Genomic DNA, 19,064 nt, shown 5'->3' with positions numbered 1-19,064 from the left:
TGAAAAAGTTACAAACAGTATTTGAATTATTTGCAGTATCATCAAATAATATAAGACTAATAAAATCAACCTAAATGGCAGTGATTCTTAGACAAGATAAAAGTGTCAAAATAGCTCTGAAACTTGGCTATGAAAGTTCATTCTTGACCTTGGAAAAAGTAATGTGGCAACAACCCACTCTACTCAATTTCAACTTACTAGGTTTTCCTGGAGCTTTTAATTGCATTTTATGGTGTTCATGACAATGGAGTTTTCAGTCACTTCTCACAGTCATACAGAAATGTACCACCGTAACATAATTGCTGAGGAAGGCCATCAAATGTGCTTGAAAGCTCCACAAGAATCGTAAATGGGCTTAAGATTTATGTATTTATTCATTCATTTTTGTCCTGGAAATGTGTGTAATAGTGTTCACATTCTGGTGTTAATCATCTCAGTGATGTAAAATTGACAGCCTAACAAGGCAAGAGTGATAGGTTTTTTTTATTATTATTATTTTACTAGAGGAAAAAAGGAAGCCATGCCGCAGATTTGTTAAGTACTTTACGAAATAAGTACAACGACGCGCTAAAACATGGCATATTCCATGGAAAGTCAAATAAATTATTACTTTTCCCATCGGCTATTGTAATGGTCACAGCACAGGTATCATTGAACTCAGTCTCTGCGTGATTGCGAGATTTCCGATAGTCTCTGAAGGCAGCATCAGCTCCATCCAGTCGAGTCTCTGTTGCACAGTGATTCAGTCGAGGGACAAGGGGAGGGCTGACACCACAGCACGCTCACCGGCCACTGGGTCGACGTCAGAAGTTAACAGTCGGCTCCTGCTTCTTCGCATTCCCGACATTTCTCCACCCTACAAGAAGAACTACAAGAGGTATGCTAACACGGTTCTGACAATATTGTAATGCGTTGCACTGAATGTATCAACAGTCGCACGTTTCCATGAACGTTAAGAACCCACATCAGCAGTATTTACGGTGTAGCTAACTACATAATAGGCTGGTCGCTCGGCTAGCAGCACTAGCAGCAGCTAACGTTAATTTTCAAACCTAGTACAGTTAAAACGTTAGCTAGCGTTAACGTCCAGCAACTGGCTTTACATAACTGTAGCAAAATGCTAACGCAGGAGGGGGGCGGTCAGATAAAATAATGCAACTGCGACGTCGACGTCTAAATACGTAAAGATAATTAATATTACTGTCACTTCTGCTGAATCAAATTTTGCTTGGTGTTTTTCGGTGTTGTATTGTGTTAAGATGTTTCTTTAAGCTAAACTAGTTAACCGTTTTTTCAGATATTAACTGCAAGGGCTAGCGTGTTTCCTTAACTGTTAACTTGCTTTGGTTGTTGGTTTTTAGCTGTATCCTATATGCCTTACGTAAAATGGTTAATGGTTTTGTTAGTCTTTGTCTATACTGTTTGAATATAAGCTACCTCCGGTCATAACTTTTCTGTTTGTTAAACGCTGAAACATTCATAGCTCTGCCCAGCCCTGACCTGCCTGACAAACCTCTGATAAAGTAAATAAGACATTTACATACACTGCCTCAGAGGAATGTCTGACTTTTGTTTAGTTGAGATGTTGTTACATGTGTTGCAGACTATTGGACGCTTAATCTGCTGATTTACCAGTGTACATCCCTGCATTCCTCCACTGAAGGGCAATACCCATATATACATTGGTAAACAAAACAAAGTTACAGAGTTCTTCAATAAATCAAATAGTAAACCCAGTAGATCTTAGTGTCATAAAGTGATAAAGTTTTAAAACTTTAAAACTAAATTTAAAAAATGACAGTGATCTCGGTGGAGCTTTATACCACAGTGAAGGGCTGAATAGTGCAGGCCAAGTCACCTTAGGTAATGAGGCATGTGTTAGGAGCAACAAGGAGTGTTCTACCTGATGATTTCAGGTTCATAAGAGAGGAAATTTTGATATCCAACTCTTATTGACATTGATTACTTGGTATCAATTACTTCACCAACTTAAACAATGTCTGTTTAAAATCTTTATTTGATAGTATCTGATATCAGCTTCTAATGAGAGCATGTCCACAGTAGCCTCCAGGTAACCTTGGCCAATATTATTAGTTTTCAGCTGCTCAGGTTGTTCAGATTATTTGTGTGTTTTTAGTGAATTAAAACATTTAAACAACATATAAGATCCAGTAACTCAGAGTTGAAATTCAAGAATATTTCATCCCCTATATGTGTGTGTCTGTAATTCTACAATGTGAATATGATGATGATAACCTGTGGACTTGTTGCTGTAATGGGGCATAATACGATAAAGTTCTGTCATTTTCTTATTTCTCGTCAGGCAGAGGGCCATGAAAATGTCAGTAAAGATAAGTTATGATACGGCAGAGCTTCTGTGTGTCTGTGAATGTCCGGTAACTAGTTTGTGGAACTGTTTGTCCCTGGAGGGCAAAAAGCCAGAAAATAAATGTTAACTTAAGGGTAGTAAAGCAGCTTTTTTTCCTCCTCTTTTTTACTCAGCAAACAGTGTTTCACACTACCCTGAAGTCGCTTGCATATCATGAAAAGACTAGATAATTGAAGTTAACTTTTCTTGTTTGGTTGTGTAATGGATCTCACTAAATAAAACAGTAATTTGCAAAGATTTTTTTAGAAGTTTGCCTCTGTGCACTAAAACTAAACTCTTCCATCATAAGTTACTGAGTAGCAGCAGTAGCATCTCTCCATTTTGTTAGGTATCAGACATGAAACACATATGTGTCTCAGGTCTGGTGCATTGGGTATGGTCTTCCATGCGCCATGTATTTTACTTATACTCTGTAGTCATTTCAACACCTCAGTGCCTCAGGGGTGTTAACTTTTACCTAGTTTCCACACCATGGCCCTGCTGTCCTGTCGTGCTCTGAACTCACCATCTAATATTTATCTAAAGATCAAAATGTGAGGTTAGTTGCAAGGAAAAAAAAGTCAGTTCTTCAGAAAACCATTTTTTTTTCTTAAACTGTAACATCTTTTGAACAGACCTTACCACCCATAGCACATTTCCCTTATTAATTACTCTATTATTATAATTGTAACTTAATAAAAAGTATAATTGTTAAGCTGTATCATTGTCTGGAAGTCTTTTTTATAACACAGCTATATAGACATAAGCTCTAACTGTGTATCAATGTTGCAGAGATACTAAGGATAACTACACTGTTGGTGCACATTAAGCTATCAAAACATTTACTCCAGTCAAAGGGATATTGATAATAAAATCTAAGAGCTCCTTCTTTATGCATGTGGTCAGTGCTGAACTGAGCAGGTGTGTTGTCTGTGCTGGCACTGAAAGAAAGAGGCTGAAATTTACTGCTGTTGGTCCTTGGCACGACTGTATCTACCAGATCTGACCTAAAGAGCAGAACCTCAATGGCACTGTGTGTGTGTGTGTGTGTGTGTGTGTGTGTGTGTGTGTGTGTGTGTGTGTGTGTGCGCGCGCACGTGCGCAATAAGAGCAGACGTAGCCTCCACAGGGGCACAGTCCAGTGTCAGAGTGACTAAACCTCAGGGCATTATCCATAGCCTATTTGTGGAGGAAAATCAATTCCCTTTGTGAAGAGAAGCAGTAATTGCCTTAAACAAAAAAAAATGCCCAATCACATCAACAGCCAGTCAGCGCTTTCCCATCAAACTCTATCATTTTCAAGCTGACTTTGCATTTGAAAGGAGTCATAAATAATGTGAGCTTCTCTTAAAAAGGCTCATGCATAAGATGGATGTGTTCTGCCAGGCGTACATGGCACAAATTTTGCAATTCATCATCAGTTTGATGAATCATCTGTTAAGTCCCCTCGCAGCGCTTGGTATCACCTTCAGGGCTCAGTTTCCTAATCAGCTGCTACTGTATGTATGGTGATCACAATTCACAGAGCATAAGGGATATTGCTGTCGGCCATTTACATTGTTCTTTTTGTTTGTTTTTCTTGTTGGCAGTTTGCATGCAGTTGTCAGGGTCCTGTTATTAAGTGGGTTATTTCATGGTATAAAAAGCCGCTGTAGGGATGTTGCTACCCATGTGCCCTTCGTTGTAATCTGCCCCCCTACCTAAATGTCACAGGCAAGGTCTCATCAGAAGTATTGTGTGTTGTTACTAACCATAAACCGGAAGAGCTGGCAGGACTTTCTCTATTGCACAGCCGTTACAGAGTGCTCTGGGTGTCACAGGTAGTACTCTTTCTTGAGCAGTCATGCTAAGAATTATCTTTCTTGTCACTGACAAAATTTTTGTTACAGAAAATGATGCTGCTCATTCTTTCTGAATTTAAGAACATTGAACCATGTATTAGATCTCTTATAATCATGTGAAACTGTAAATATTTACTACATCCCAATCCTGTATGTTTACATTGCCACTAATGAATTCAAAATGTTAAATATTTGTGCATGATTTCCATTTTAACCAGCAGCCTGTAGTTTGTTAGTATTCTTGTTTCTAAGGTGTTTGAGGTGTGACACTTTGCATTTGCCTCTAGGTTGCTGGTTCCCTATTTAAACTGTCAGTTAAAGAGAGCTTCTCTTTTTCTTACCCTTCTGTTCAGTAATCATGGCAGAGGCCCACCAGGCGGTGGCCTTCCAGTTCACGGTCACCCCAGAGGGCATCGATCTGCAGATGTCCCACCAGGCCCTCACTGAGATCTACCTCTCTGGCATGCGCTCGTGGAAGAAGCGTATCATCAGACTCAAGGTATCTCCACTCCTCTTGTCACACCTGCTGTCTGTTTTTTTGTTTTTTGTTCATGCGTACCCTTTGTCATCATCCATCAAACGGTAATGTAATAATCACAGCCATGCTTACAATGTACCCCTTCTTTCTTGTCATTACTGCTTTTCCTTGTCTCAGCACGTCAGAATTTGTATCTGTGTCAGAGCTCAATGTTGAGGAATCTTTTCCAGCACACTGTTCTGTTGGCTTGTCCATGTTGTGGTTATATCATTTTTGTTCATTATCTGCTCACTCTATTCATTTTTCAGAGTTGTTGCTTTTCTTTAGGCGGTGAGTGCTAAAAATGTACAGTGAATATTTATTGGATGATTCCTTTAAAACTAACCCAAGAAAAAAATATTTTTAGCTTCTGTGTACCTTAGAAATAACATATATTTGTACATAAAAATCTCTCTATAAATATATAAATCTAAACAAACGACCCTCAGACTAAACTTGACCTTTTCACTTCAGTCATTGAAACACTGAGACAGACTGAAATGCAAGAGTTTTGATTTTCAGTTGTTAACTTGAATTGTTTTAATTGTAGTCATTTTAACTATTAGCTTGTTATTGCTGTTTTTTTAATATCATAAATAATTCTTAATTTGAAATGTTGTGTTGAAGTGTTTTTGTTTTGTGTAACCCTGTATACAGGATGCTCCTAAAAGAGTTTTTTTCTGTCATAATGTGTGGACTTCATTATCAATCAATAACTAATGCCACGTATTATGACATACTTTCTGTGTGGGATGTCTGTATGTATTTGATCCTCACTGTCATCGGTCATTCAATTTCAGAAGCAATGTTTATAAGAATTAAAAGTCTTAAATTAACAGTTAAATTAGGAGTAATTTGTTGTGTAAATCAGGTGAATGTGTGACACTGAGCTAAATACAGTTAATACAATCAGAATAAGACATTAACATGACAGTTATTAGCTCAATCTAATCAGTATACTGATTGTATTAAGAATCCAAGAAGAATGGGATTTAAAATCAGTCTCTCTTCTCTGACATTAACAGAACAGTGTGATAACAGGGGTATATCCTGCCAGCCCTTCCTCCTGGCTTTTTGTGGTCATAGCAATCCTGGCTACTATGTACACTCGCTCTGACCCCTCCATGGGCCTCATAGCCAAGATACAGGAGCACCTCCCAGTCAGGTAACACAACTCATGACTCCATGAAATGGTTAAAGTTAATGATAAATCTTATGATTCACTCGAGAACCCTGCGCACACAAAATGTTCCCTCTCCCTGATTGTACATTGTGTCACAGAGAAGTCAGTGTACCGTATATACATGATACAACATAAGTGTGTTTTACATAGTTCTCCCCTCCTTTCTTCCTTTTTCATAGTCCTCTGTAATATCTTTGTTTTTTCTGTCTTTACAGTATACTCCCCCTCTTGTTCCTTTCTCTCTCCTATTGCTCTCTTCACATAAATCAGATTTTGTATTCATTAAAAAGAAGAATATTGCCCACAGCACTGATATGGCAAGAAAGAAATGGGACGAATTCGTTTGAGATTTCCTAGCTTGATCTTGTAATTAATATAAAAAATTCTCTGTCGTTTCTCTTCCCATCCTTTCTTATGTGTGGTTTCTTTACTCCTGGCCATCTTCCTCCAATGTCTTTTTAAAAATTCTGTTATTTTTTCACTTACTGTTTTTTTTTCTTCATTTCCATCTGTCCTCCTTCTCCCACCATTCCCAGCCAGTCGATGAGTACCCAGTGCCAGGCGGTGGTGTCAGCGGTGCTCTTTAGCACCATGCTATGGCTCTTGCTCATCTTCACCATGCGCCTGTGCCTCAAGCAGCTCCTCTCCTACCACCGCTGGATGTTCGAGCAACACGGCAAGATGTCTAACACCACTAAAGTCTGGGTGGTCAGTGCTGTTTCACACTTTTTAACCACACTTTTCACAGTTCCTCAGTTCTGTGGTCTTTGGTGTTTCTGAATAGTGACACATACACGCTGTTGGTAAAAATACACCCAGTACAGTGTAATGTATTCTAAAGAGCTTTTGTCTTTCTAAGTGAGTTTGCTGCAAGAGGTATTTTTATTTCACCAAATTGTTTGAATAGAATTTTATGATGTATGATATTCTGAAAAACTACTTGATGGAAAAAAACATAGGTATGTCCTCATTTCAAGGTTTGAGTGTGTATATGCTTGTGTGTGTGTGTGTGTGTGTGTGTGTGTGTGTGTGTGTGTGTGTGTGTGTGTGTGTGTGTGTGTGTGTGTGTGTGTGTGTGTGTACCAGGCGCTGGTGCGGATCTTTTCTGGCAGAAAGCCTCTGCTCTACAGCTACCAGGGGTCGCTGCCAAATCTGCCTGTGCCCGCCATCAAGGACACAGTCAAGAGGGTGAGACAGTCACACAAAGCAGAGGAAATGACAACACGCTGATCACTGACCATAAAACAGATGGATCACTTTCTTACATTCATCATTTTCTGCCTCTGTTGCACCAGATGTCCTTCGCTGTTGTCTTATCTGGTTGCAAATGCAAGACAGATCTAAATTGAGATATATTTGACAGATGAGAAGAGATAGAGTGGAAAAGATAATTGATTTTATATCAGTAAGAATTAGAGTTGTTTTCCTCCTTGGTAGTTTTATTTCTGTTGAATGATGTTTATTATTATTCAGTTGAACTTTGATTCATTTAAGATGTGTTTCCTGTTTAGTATTTGGAATCTGTGCGTCCATTGATGGACGACACAAAGTATGAACGCATGACCAAGCTGGCGGAGGAGTTCGAGAGCAGCCTGGGTAACCGTCTGCAGTGGTACCTCAAACTCAAAGCTCTCTGGGCATCCAACTACGTAAGTGGTTGAATATGGCTACTTCAAATGTCACTTAAATGTCCGATGCAAAGCAGTCCAAAAGAAATTTAAAATTCCATTAACAATGCATATCTTTGTGAGGTTCTGTGGTTTGAATTATTCATCCTGTCTGAATATGCAAGTGGGTGGCAGCCAGTTGGCTGCAATATTAGCTTTCTCAACAAGATTTTTGTTGTGTGTTTTTAGGTTAGTGACTGGTGGGAGGAATACATCTACCTGCGGGGACGAAGCCCTATCATGGTCAACAGTAACTACTATGGCATGGTATGAAAATCTTTCTTTCTTTATTTCCCCTAAGAATTTGGGTGTATACATAGTGTAGTCCTCACTGTAGATTGACATACTGGACATGTATTTGTACCTGTTCCTTACAGATGAATTTGCTATATTGTACGGCCTTTGAGATATTTAAGGATTCATTCTGTGAATCATTTGTGTTTGGCATGAGAAGGGAAAAATAATGGGTATGATTGTTTATTACTGTTTCTTACGTGAAAAATCATTCACGTATCTACCAATCATCTATCCTCCTCCTCCTGACTTCCTGTATCTGTTTGCTCTCTCCCCAGGACTTCTTGTATGTAACACCCACGCCTATCCAAGCGGCCAGGGCAGGCAACAGCATTCACGCGTTCTTCCTGTACCGTCGCAAACTCAACAAAGAGGAGATCAAACCTGTGAGTTTAGCTACCAGTCATCCCCAGCTGCTCCATATACATAGAGACATTCATTACTCATGTCTCTTCGCTATGGCAATGGATGACTTGTCAATCAGATGTCTCAAATTTTGAGACATAAGGATATTTCTGTGTGGAACTGTGTTTGTGTTTAACAATATGCATATTACAATAGACCTATAAGGCCATTAGGATTTGTTTTTATTGTATTTTGACTGTGTGCGTAACATCCATGCATCAGTGTTTGTGTGTCTTGACTGTTAATGGTAGATAGCATGTGCATGATTCATTCATTTAGTTTATGTGAAGACATTTTCCTCATGTTCTCATACCATGCTCATTTCTCACCCCTACCTTTTATACTCTTTTCAACCTCTCCTTTACTTGCTTGATTTTTTTTATTTACTTCCTTACTTTTCCTCTCACCCTTTTTAAAAACTTATTTTGCTTGACTCTACATTTTCCTCCACTGCTCTCCTCTGTTCTTCTCCCTACGCCTTCGCCTTCGTCCTCTCCTCTATGTTTCCCAGAGTCGTATACCAGGCACTGTCATTCCTCTGTGTGCCGCTCAGTGTGAGAGGATGTTCAACACCACACGCACTCCTGGAGAGGAGACGGGTAAAGAGACTGACATGGACACACACATAGACACACACTTTGGCAACGTGATGTTTCTCACAGTGCTGATAAATGATACACGATATTGCCTGAAAATGAGCAGTTAACATCTACAAGGAATCCCCCATTGGCTTTGTAGTGAGTGATGTTAGCACACCACTGATGCAGAGAAGATGAAGCACACTGAAGGTGTCTGAACCCACTGGGGTTTAAACGTGGGATAGAAAATTGTGTGAAAGACAGGTGTGTGTGTGTGTATGCGTGAGTGTGTATAGTCTCCTAAAGCAAGGCGTCTGTGATGCACTGAGTCTGTCTGCTGTACAGCCCATCCTGTCATCTCTCATCTGTCTCATCTTGCCTTCTGGTTTCATCTCAGGTCTGTCTGGGTTTCTGGAAAGGTTCTGTCTCTAACTAATGTCTATTCTCTTCTGCCCACACATTTTTGTTTTCTCCTCTATTTCATCCCAACATTCCTTTATTTATTTTTTTCCTATCATCCCTTTTGTTTCATCTCTTTCCCTCCTCTCTTTCTCGCCCATACTTCGTTTTTGTACTGGCCCATCCCTCTTTATCCTGCTCAGTGGTTGTTGAGATCTGCAGTCCCTTGCTGTTCCTATCAGTTTGAGCGGATGTTTGACACTTGTCGAATCCCTGGAACACTAACAGGTAGTATTTATATTTTTACACAATTGGCCCAATCCCAGTTTTAGAAATGTGCATAACATTACACTGTGTATAATAGCTATTGTAAATTTCCCCACTGTGGAATTATCTTATCTTATCTTAAATAATTTAAGATAAGATACATCCTTGTCTCATATACAGTTGTTATGTAATGTTCTTATCCATCATATTAATGGTCACCCTGTCAGTCATTTCATATCTGAAACCACAGTGAAAAGAAACACAAATTGTATCTTTGCTTTCAGTATTACAGCACAGATCTTTACTCTTACATGCCTCCTGCAATATGTTTTCATTCCTCCATTTGCTAAGTAGGCCTTAAGCTATCTGTTTAGAGTCATCTCAGTCTTCCTGATTCCACACGGTAGGCTACATCAACATAAAACTGAGGAGTTGAATTGTGGAATTGAATGAATTGAATTGTTGAGGATATTTCACTGTTTATCTGAATTCAATACAGTCAAGTGTTTGCACATGGTCTGGGCCTTAATCACTCAGGTTTGTTGTCTTTTTTAAGGTGATTTGTAGAGTGGAGTCAGATCACACACCCAGTGTCCCTCCCATGTCACTTCTTTCTGGTGACAGGTGCTGACAGGGCGTGTCAAGTATGTTGTGATAATATTTCAGGTGTCTACCTGTGTAGATGAAATTGATGTTTGTGTACCTTGTAGACAAAGAAGGAGTGTCCATGTTTTCCTAGAATTATTTTATTCAAGTATGTTTTACCTGGAAGATTCCCAGTGCAAATATAGTTTTCTGTTTGAGGCCAGTAAGTATCTTCACCAGAGCGCGGGGGTTAAGTAGTCAATAAGTGAAGTTAAACTGTTACTGGTTCATTGATTCTGATGTTTAAGCAGACAGCTCTCTGTTCACATGGTATTACAAGGCAAGTGTATAGTCGGTGTTGCTGATGTGCATAGATTTTAGTTTAAAGTTTTGGTTTATTAATTTTATAATTTCTAATTTTATCCAATTAATGTCATATGGGCATGTTGCAGAGTCAGCTGCTGTGTGCATCCTAACCAAAGCTAAATTAAGGGTAAAATTTCTTTAAATTAATCCAGTGGTGTAAATAAATGACATGAATGTGAGAAAAAGTCCATGCCAGTAAGACTGACAAAATGCTGAATACAAAACACAAAACACACCTAAATCCCTAAATTATGTGCATCATCTCATGTCACATGGTCTTAGTTAGCACCTCTATTATAACTGCAGAAATACACACCAAATTTGTGCCTTTGACTCAGTAACAAAATATTTTATATGCTCTCTGCTTTTTACCTCTCTTTTATTTCCGAAGACACTGTGCAACATTGGCAGGACAGTGATTACATAGTGGTATACCACAGGGGTCGCTACTTTCGTCTGAGGGTGTACCAGGCGGGCAGACTCCTGTCGCCTAGGGAGATTGAATTCCAGATTCAGAGAATCCTTGATGACCCTTCACCTCCTTGCAAAGGAGAGGCCAAACTTGGGGCTCTGACCGCTGGAGACAGGTCAGTTTGACAAGATTCCACTGTCTACATCACATGGACCATATAACCCCATACATTCTTAATGTAATCAGTTTCCTCTTAATTTTTCCCCAGAATTCCATGGGCTAAAGCCAGGATGAAGTATTTCAGCAGTGGGGTCAATAAACGCTCCCTGGACTGCATCGAGAAAGCTGCCTTCTTTGTGGCCCTGGATGATGATGAACAGGGTATGATGGGAGATGACCCTGCAGCCAGTTTAGATCGCTATGCCAAGTCCTTGTTGCATGGAAAATGTTATGACAGGTAATTTTACACTAACCTGACAACTGCCTTGTGAACTAATTCAGTAACTAGTTTTTCCTGTTCTGTTGTTGAATTGCTGGAATTTTCCACACAGCTTTAAATCATTATCTTGGTTATCATGCAGATGGTTTGACAAGTCCTTCTCAGTTGTTTACTACAAGAATGGAAAGAATGGCATAAATGCAGAGCACTCGTGGGCTGATGCACCAGTGTTATCGCACCTATGGGAGGTAAGGAAAATCAAAGAAAAATGGGTTGCACACTTTTGTCATCTGGCTGTTGGAAGAGAATGTCAGTTTAACGGTTGTGTGTTTTCAGTTCACCTTGGCCTTTGACAGTTTCCAGCTGGGTTACAATGCAGAGGGTCACTGCAAAGGAGACGTGGATTCATCACTGCCACGACCACAGAAGCTGAGCTGGGAAATCCCTCCAGAAGTTAGTCATCCACTCAAACATTATCCTTAAATCCTTAGCTCCTTTAGCTAAAGAACACAGGTTCTTGCTCCCTTGTCAGTGCCAATCTATCTATCGGCTTTTAATACATGGATCAAGAAGTCTGTTTTGAAATGATGCCTGAATTGTAAATAACATAATTTACATTATCCTTGTAGTGAAAATATCACAAGATAGTTATTCCCATTAAAATTAGTCCAATTTTAAATAGGTACCATCGCAGGTAAACATCTTATTTTGTTAACTTTGTTTTTCACAGCATCACGGCATGATGCTCATATCGCCACAAATATGACAACAAGCAACATGTATCATTATTATTACAATATCTAATATGTACCTCAGGCTTACAGGATTATTAATAGAAATCTACAGTATGTTTACAGCGTAGCAACAAGATCCTAACTATAGTATGGTCAATAGTAGGTGGTTTACAAAAACAAAGTACCAGCTCTTCCAGATTTATTTGATTTATGGATTTATTGACAAATGATTTGTCACTGAATTAATCCATACACAAATCAGTACACAAACCAATGTCAAGTTGTGGTTTTTACAGCGCTGGACTTTCTTCTTGGCCAAATTTATGTCTTGCAGTAATTTCCTTGAGTTCCAAGCGGTTGCCTGGCAACCTTGCAGTAAAGACTTCAGCTAAGTTTGCTTCATTTTAAGCATATAAACATGAGCTGTATTGATCCTCTCATCCAACTGTCAGAAAGACAGTGAATCAGCATAATTGCTTGTTTCTTTCAGGTTTCAGTTGCATTTGTACTGCCATGCATTGTATTTTGAATATGCCAATGACAAGTTGCTCATTGTGAAAATTATCACATGGGCTGAAAAGACAAGAGTCTTGCCAGTTGATACATATATTAGTCAAATACATGTGACATGTATAGCAGTAAGGCTGGCTCATTAGTTGAGACCATATGGAAGTATGGGTTATGTTTTTGAAACCATGGTGCGGTGGTTATAGATATCTCAGTCCTGCTGATGTTAACTGTTGAGATGTGTCTGCCTCAGTGTGAGGAGCAGATCTCTCAGTCCCTGGCAGTGGCCCAGGCCCTGGCCGATGATGTCGACTTCCACGTTTTCCCCTTCCAAGACTTTGGCAAAGGAAAGATCAAGAAGTGTCGAGTCAGTCCAGATGCCTTCATTCAAATGGCTCTTCAGCTGGCCTACTACAGGGTGAGTGTCTATCTGAGGTGGAACTAATATAACTGGTATAAACATGCACATGATCCAGGGCAGTCTGTTGTTTTGGCTCTGTACTCCACAGTGTTGGATCTGAAAACAGACACCACAAAAGGAAAGTGCCCCCCTCAGCTTTAATATATGAGGTTTACATTCAGCCTGGGTGAACAGTGGAGCCTTATCACTGTCGAACTCCACCTGCTCAAAAAATTAGGGAGACTATGTGCTGTTCAGGCAGTATGGATGTATAACCCTAGCATTCGAACACTAATAGACTGCACATGTGACAGCTGAACAGAAAGAAAATCTGACTACATTAAATTTAGACATTTGTATGCAGGATTTTAGACTGTCATCATGTAGTTGTGATTTTTTGGGGGGGGGGTTCCAGGACCAGAAGAGGTTTTGTCTGACGTATGAAGCTTCCATGACCCGTCTGTTCAGGGAGGGCAGGACCGAGACTGTTCGCTCCTGCACCAATGAGAGCAGGGCCTTTGTCCAAGCATTCGATGGTGGAGAGGTAAGACCAAGGAAACATTCTCTCAAAGGAGGATGATTACAGGTTCTCTGGTGAAAATTTGCAATCTGCATTTTAAATGATGACGTCTAATTGCTATATTCATCACATAAATCACACAGTGTCTGTTTTTAAGGTGTTTCATGCTAAGACGCTCATGCCGCTTGTGCTATTCTCTACCAGGCAGCAGATGTGTGCAGTCGTTTGTTCCGCACTGCGTTAGAAAAGCACCAGCTTCTATACCGCTTGGCTATGACCGGAGCTGGCATCGACAGACACCTCTTTTGCCTCTACGTGGTTTCCAAATACCTCGGAGTGGAGTCTCCTTTCTTGAAAGAGGTTTATTTCTTTCCTTTGTTGCTTTGATCAGACAAATCATATCAGTCCAGTTCAGCTTGAGTGTTTATCTATTTATAGCAGAGCTGATATAGCGGAGGACTTCAGCAAACTGATGTGTCGGGCTTCTTGTGGGCGTTACAGGTGCTGTCTGAGCCCTGGAGGCTGTCCACCAGTCAGACTCCTGTTCAGTTGTCGGAGATGTTTGACCCAGTCAACCACCCAGAGTATGTCTCCCCTGGTGGGGGCTTTGGTCCGGTCAGTGTTTAACATTACAATACAATTTTACTGGTTTTGTCTATGTAATTACATTGTCTTTATACATTAGTGGACGCTCCTACAGGAAGTGACTCTGCGTTCTGATGTTCCTAAAGCAGCCATGAGTGCAAATACCGTCTCTGTGTATTTCAGGTGGCTGATGATGGTTATGGGGTGTCCTACTGCGTAGTGGGAGACTGCATGATTAACTTCCACATCTCGTGCAAGCGCTCATGTCCAGTCACTGTGAGTTGAATTAAAGTAATGATTTGAAATCTCGTAACTTCACAACTTGTCAAAAACCTTCTCATTCTTTCATTTTGTGTCTCCCTTCAAGGACACCCACAAGTTTGGTGCTCAGATCAGAAAGGCTCTGCATGACCTGCTACAGCTGCTGAGCCCCACCCAAAAAGAGCCCAGCAAAGTTGAAGAGAGCCGGCCCGAGGTCAAGAAAGACCTGTAGACGGTTACTCAGGGGAAAAAGGCGTGCTGACAGGAAGGTGTGTGAACTGAAATGTTACAATATGAAGTAAGGAAAGAGTTTTTTTTTCCCCCTTGCACATCGGGAGAACTTTAAAGCCAGTAAGATGATATTCAAAAGACGGCTCCATGGGGAAGCTGGTATGATGGAGGTGATGTTTTTACTAATATGCATATGTATTTGTGTGTTTATATTAGCTATGTGATGGGTGTGTGGAGAGAAAAGGTCCATAGAATAACAAATCAAGGAGTGTGATTCAAATGCAATATGGTTTATTGGTTTAGTTTTAACAGACAAATCACTGAAAAAAATTGTAATCATGAACCTTAAATGAAAAAGTAATTATTGAGACATGGTTAGATTATTTTTAATCCTGATGTCACCTTATTGCAGGGAGGAATTTAATATAAATTCAAGTGCAGTTTGTTTTAACAGCATTAAGTACACTACACTTTTTGTGCCACTAATTGTTTGTTGAGGGATTTGTCTGGAAAATACAGTTGTGAGAAAACATGCAGGACTGTTGAGGTGACTTCAGTATCTGAACCCAACATTGTCATAACAGCGAGAACAAGAATTTTAAAAATCTTGGAAGTCTGTGACTTCTCAGTGTTTACTCATTATGTATAGATCTGCTTTTTACATACATGATTGTAATGCTCTGCTCAGAGTGCCAGGCTGTTTATATACATGTAGTAATATCACACTGCTTTATTAAATTCATAGGTTAGCATTACTGTTTGATTAAGTTCAGTTCAAGCTAATTCAAACTGTACATACACATAATGTTGATCAGATTTTCTTGCAGTGGTCAGTAAGCATTTCAAACTGTCGAAGTTAAAAACTGTACTGTAAATGAACTCCAGTTATTTCACTGCCATCTATAAATCTGATTTATATTTTTTCTTTTTCATCAATAAGCATCATAACAATGATGCGAGTTATATTTATGAACATGGTGAGCAGTTATTCAGTCATAAGCAGTGCTGCAGGTCAGATGTGGGTTACACGTGAAGTGACATTTTGTAGTCAAGCTGTCTGATTCAAAATGGATGGTATGTTACCAGTGAAGCAGATTCCTGTTATTCTCTGCTGAGTTACTGTTTTTTGTTTGTTTTCACTTCAGATTAGTTGGGCTTGTCTCATTATATTGCTATTGTCAGCCTTTTTTAATGCAGTATTACAAGGGAACATAAACTCATTCTTAAAGAAAAAGACCTCAAGTGTGTTTCTTTGTCTTGGTTTAAAAGAGTACTCCATTGATTGATTTAGCTTTGCACTGCTATAACATTGTCAGACTTACAGTGGACAATTTAAAAAAACATCAAAATCAAATCCCCACATTCCTCCTCTTTGTCAAAACCTGACACCTTTGCTACTACACTAGCAGTAAGTGTAAATAACAGTAAGTCCTTTTTCTGCAGACACAAACATTAAAGATAAAAATTAACTCCATTAAAACATGAATAATATGTGTATGTACAATGCCAGATAAATATCACTCCTATACTGTCTGAAGGATATAGAAACTTGAGGAGTAATTGATTTGACAAATATTTCTATTTGTCAAAAGCATCAGAAAGCTTTTTTTCTGACAGCACTTCAAACAGGTCCACGTGCTGTCCTTGTTGTGTTGTGTCTTCAGTTCTAATAGAGAAGTCTCATATATGCCAGCACATACAGACTTTCAGGAGTGATTTGAGTGTCCTGTTCAACTTCACCTAGGGTGCATTATTACATGAGGGTTCATTAACTTTCTTCTTTTCTTTCTTGTGGAAAATCTTCCCATCTGACTGAACTTTCCACTGAAGCTTGGCCCCCTCATCACTTCTTTTGGATCTATGGAGGCATAAAGAAATGTAGTGACAAACCAAAAAAAAAATGTTTATGTAACACTATTTTACTTTACTCATCAGCAACAAAGAAGAAGAAACAAAAACTTACTTGTTCCAAAATAGCATTACTCACAGCAAAATCATTGAAGTTAAGGGGTGAATTTGATTTGAATTCCATCTTCACAATCCTCCTTACTGTTTTTGGTCTTTCTGTAGCTAAACAAATAGAAATCATTACATCAAGTATGTGCTCAGTTTCCTCAAATTAACCATGTTAAGGATGGCATTTTAAAAATAGAATCAGACTGTAACAGATATGCTTACCTTTATAGCAGTAGAATGGATGTCCATCAGTACAACCTCTGTCATACCACGCCTTGGCAGAGGGGTTATACAATGTACAGGCTCCGTCATTGTTTGGCTGAGATGACTCCCAGTATCTGAGGGAGCTGGTACTCTGGTCTGACCATTTCCACTCATCTCTGAACAAACCGATCCAGACCAAGGACAGCCCACTTTCATTAATCATTTGCTGTAATGCCTGATTTTCAGCCTGGTTGCTCACACTAGCCAAGTCCATATAGTTCTCTCGACAGTGCTTTTGGGTTTGCCTCCATGCCATATTTTGAAGAACAATAATGTGCGTCTTTCCGGACCCCTCAGCCTGTGAATGCGTAAAATGTAAAGATTAAGGTTGTTTGGAGAGAAAGTTTTCAAGCTGCTGCACACATTCTTAAAGTCGCTTTAAAGAAATACTCCGGTTATTAAGTTGAGAGAGGGACAGAGGTGACCCTGATGACATCATCAGGGTTTTCTTTAGACTTCACAAGGGAAGAGCTGCCAAAGACACTATACAAGTGTTTTAACAGGCTGTCCCTTTATTTTAAGACAGAGGCAGGTGAGCTGTCTCCCCCCTCATTCCAATCTTCGACTGTAGCGGTACAGTATATTCACTGGACAGACGTCATCAGAGTCTGTGGGTATGATCTCTCTCCTCACAGCCGTGATTGTCACATTAAAGCTGCCTTACTCACCTTCCTGACAGACAAAAGGGAGGGCAGTTTGACAAAGTGTGCTGAGCCATTTCCCATCAGTCCTCATGCCTCCACAGTGGTGACTGGAATCAGGAGAAGAGTCCCAGTTACTGTATTCGGCCAATTTGTGACTCATGGAAGTTTCTCCCACTGACCACAGCCAGGACGCTGGTCCGCTCTCTGTCAGACCGATCCAGATCTCTGCTGTCACGCCACTAGCTGCTGTTTGGTTCACCAGCCTCTTCATGTCACCATGGCTGCCGATGGTAGCGAGGTCAGTGTAGTGACTACTGCAATAATTCCGGGCCTCAAACCAGCTCTTAGCCTCGTTTATCAGGTGATACTCATGATGAATGTGTGAGCCCAAAGTGACGTAACCTGTAAGACACCCATCAAAAATAACAAAGTAGGCATTGTTATAATGTGTCTTTTAATCACTTATATTTCCTTATTTTATGTGAATGCACTTACCTGAAGTGAGCAGCAAAATCATCAGATACAACATATTCTGTCTAAGATGTAAGAGAATAAATATTAAATACAAGTTGTTTAACAAATCAACCAAACACTTTCGCACACAGCTATGATGAAAATGTCTCAGATGTATAGTGCTTATTAGCCTCTCTCAGGGCTGGCTTTTTTGAGGCTTTAAGTTGAATTTATTTTAGACAATTATATTAAATATGTTTACAAAAGATGATTTTACATTAGCATAGAATAAAAAAATGCCTGTGAATTCATTGTCTTTTGTGGGTATTTTGAATTTATCTGCATTTACATGTATTTATTTGGCTTTTTTTTTATCCAAAGTGACTTTACAAGTTAGGGACCACACTAAAGTATCAAAGTTCATAATATTCTACTTAAGTAATATCTGCTTAAAATTGTTTTAGCCGCTTTATCAGATGAATAGAAACAAACACAAACAAAAACAAACATTCACAACTAAAATATATGATTTTCTCGACAGCTACAGTGCTCAATTTTAATAGTAAATGCTTCCAGTGCCTTAATTTCTTTCTGCAGCATCTGCATTAAAATTAAAAATGCTCTATTAAGGACATGATGTCTGTCTCCTCGACGGTTCCTATAGCCCCAACATCATTATATGTTGCAGTGCTGCTGTACACCCAGATCCCTGCTCTACTTTGTGAATAATTTGAAATACCTAAATCACCCTTCTTACCTGATGCACAGATGTTTTCTCATTAGGGCTAAAGCGAATTCTGTCTCTCTCTCTCACTCTTCATATGTGATGTGCTTCAGTCGTCACCTGTGGGCCTTTGTATTTGTCTTTATGTAAATGCCGTTAGCATCTGACCATTGCAGGGGCATATTTGCATTTCACAAAATATATGTAAGAAGCAAATATAGTTATGAAGTTACAGCAGGCTGACATAAATGTGATGTTTTGCAAGTAATTCAAAGATAAAAATGGATTACCCAAAACAGGAGTGTCCCAGGTTTCCTGAGAAGTACCATACAGTCGGTCATTTATTAACTAGTTGGTGAAAAAGAGGAACATGCTACAGTTACTGAAGTTAGTTTCCTCTCTTGAATCGCCTCTCTGTGTTCAAGTTTCATCTTAACTGTCATGATTAAAAAAAACCCACACAG

General features: G+C 39.5%; 1 protein-coding gene and 1 long non-coding RNA gene across 3 annotated transcripts; one reads left to right on the top strand and one right to left on the bottom strand.

The window, feature by feature from the left end:
• Positions 1-726: 726 nt before the first annotated feature.
• On the top strand, positions 727-15,795 carry LOC108884428 (carnitine O-palmitoyltransferase 1, liver isoform). 2 transcript variants are annotated; one of them, XM_018678316.2, is made up of 19 exons: positions 727-877; positions 4,563-4,708; positions 5,752-5,891; positions 6,446-6,617; positions 6,996-7,097; positions 7,421-7,558; positions 7,766-7,843; positions 8,149-8,256; positions 9,456-9,540; positions 10,862-11,057; positions 11,151-11,339; positions 11,464-11,569; positions 11,658-11,774; positions 12,816-12,980; positions 13,378-13,506; positions 13,687-13,842; positions 13,984-14,097; positions 14,251-14,343; positions 14,435-15,795. In XM_018678316.2, exons 2-19 carry the CDS (start codon positions 4,568-4,570, stop codon positions 14,558-14,560), a joined length of 2,355 nt encoding a protein of 784 aa, XP_018533832.1. In that variant the 5' UTR covers positions 727-877; positions 4,563-4,567; the 3' UTR covers positions 14,561-15,795. The 2 variants fall into 2 exon arrangements, with proteins under 2 accessions (XP_018533832.1, XP_018533831.1); XM_018678315.2 differs by lacking the exon at positions 9,456-9,540 and adding an exon at positions 8,787-8,874.
• LOC108884435 (uncharacterized) lies at positions 14,930-18,287 on the bottom strand. The gene is made up of 2 exons (XR_007809235.1): positions 16,738-18,287; positions 14,930-16,629 (listed from the first exon to the last, which is right to left on the bottom strand). It is a non-coding gene; the product is annotated as an uncharacterized LOC108884435 (long non-coding RNA).
• Between the last annotated feature and the right edge of the window lie 777 nt (positions 18,288-19,064).

This window comes from Lates calcarifer, linkage group LG23 (genome assembly GCF_001640805.2).
Source record: "Lates calcarifer isolate ASB-BC8 linkage group LG23, TLL_Latcal_v3, whole genome shotgun sequence".
In the NCBI taxonomy this organism is placed as follows: Eukaryota; Metazoa; Chordata; class Actinopteri; family Centropomidae; genus Lates; species Lates calcarifer.
Note: the sequence above shows the minus strand (reverse complement) of the source record. Positions and strands in the feature narration are given on the sequence as shown.

Bases quoted from the DNA above. Each gene is read 5' to 3' on its own strand.
- LOC108884428 (XM_018678315.2), top strand. From the start codon at position 4,568: ATGGCAGAGGCCCACCAGGCGGTGGCCTTCCAGTTCACGGTCACCCCA. The intron at 5,892-6,445 runs GTAACACAACTC...CACCATTCCCAG, and splicing joins CAGGAGCACCTCCCAGTCAG to CCAGTCGATGAGTACCCAGT. The intron at 14,098-14,250 runs GTCAGTGTTTAA...TGTGTATTTCAG, and splicing joins CTGGTGGGGGCTTTGGTCCG to GTGGCTGATGATGGTTATGG.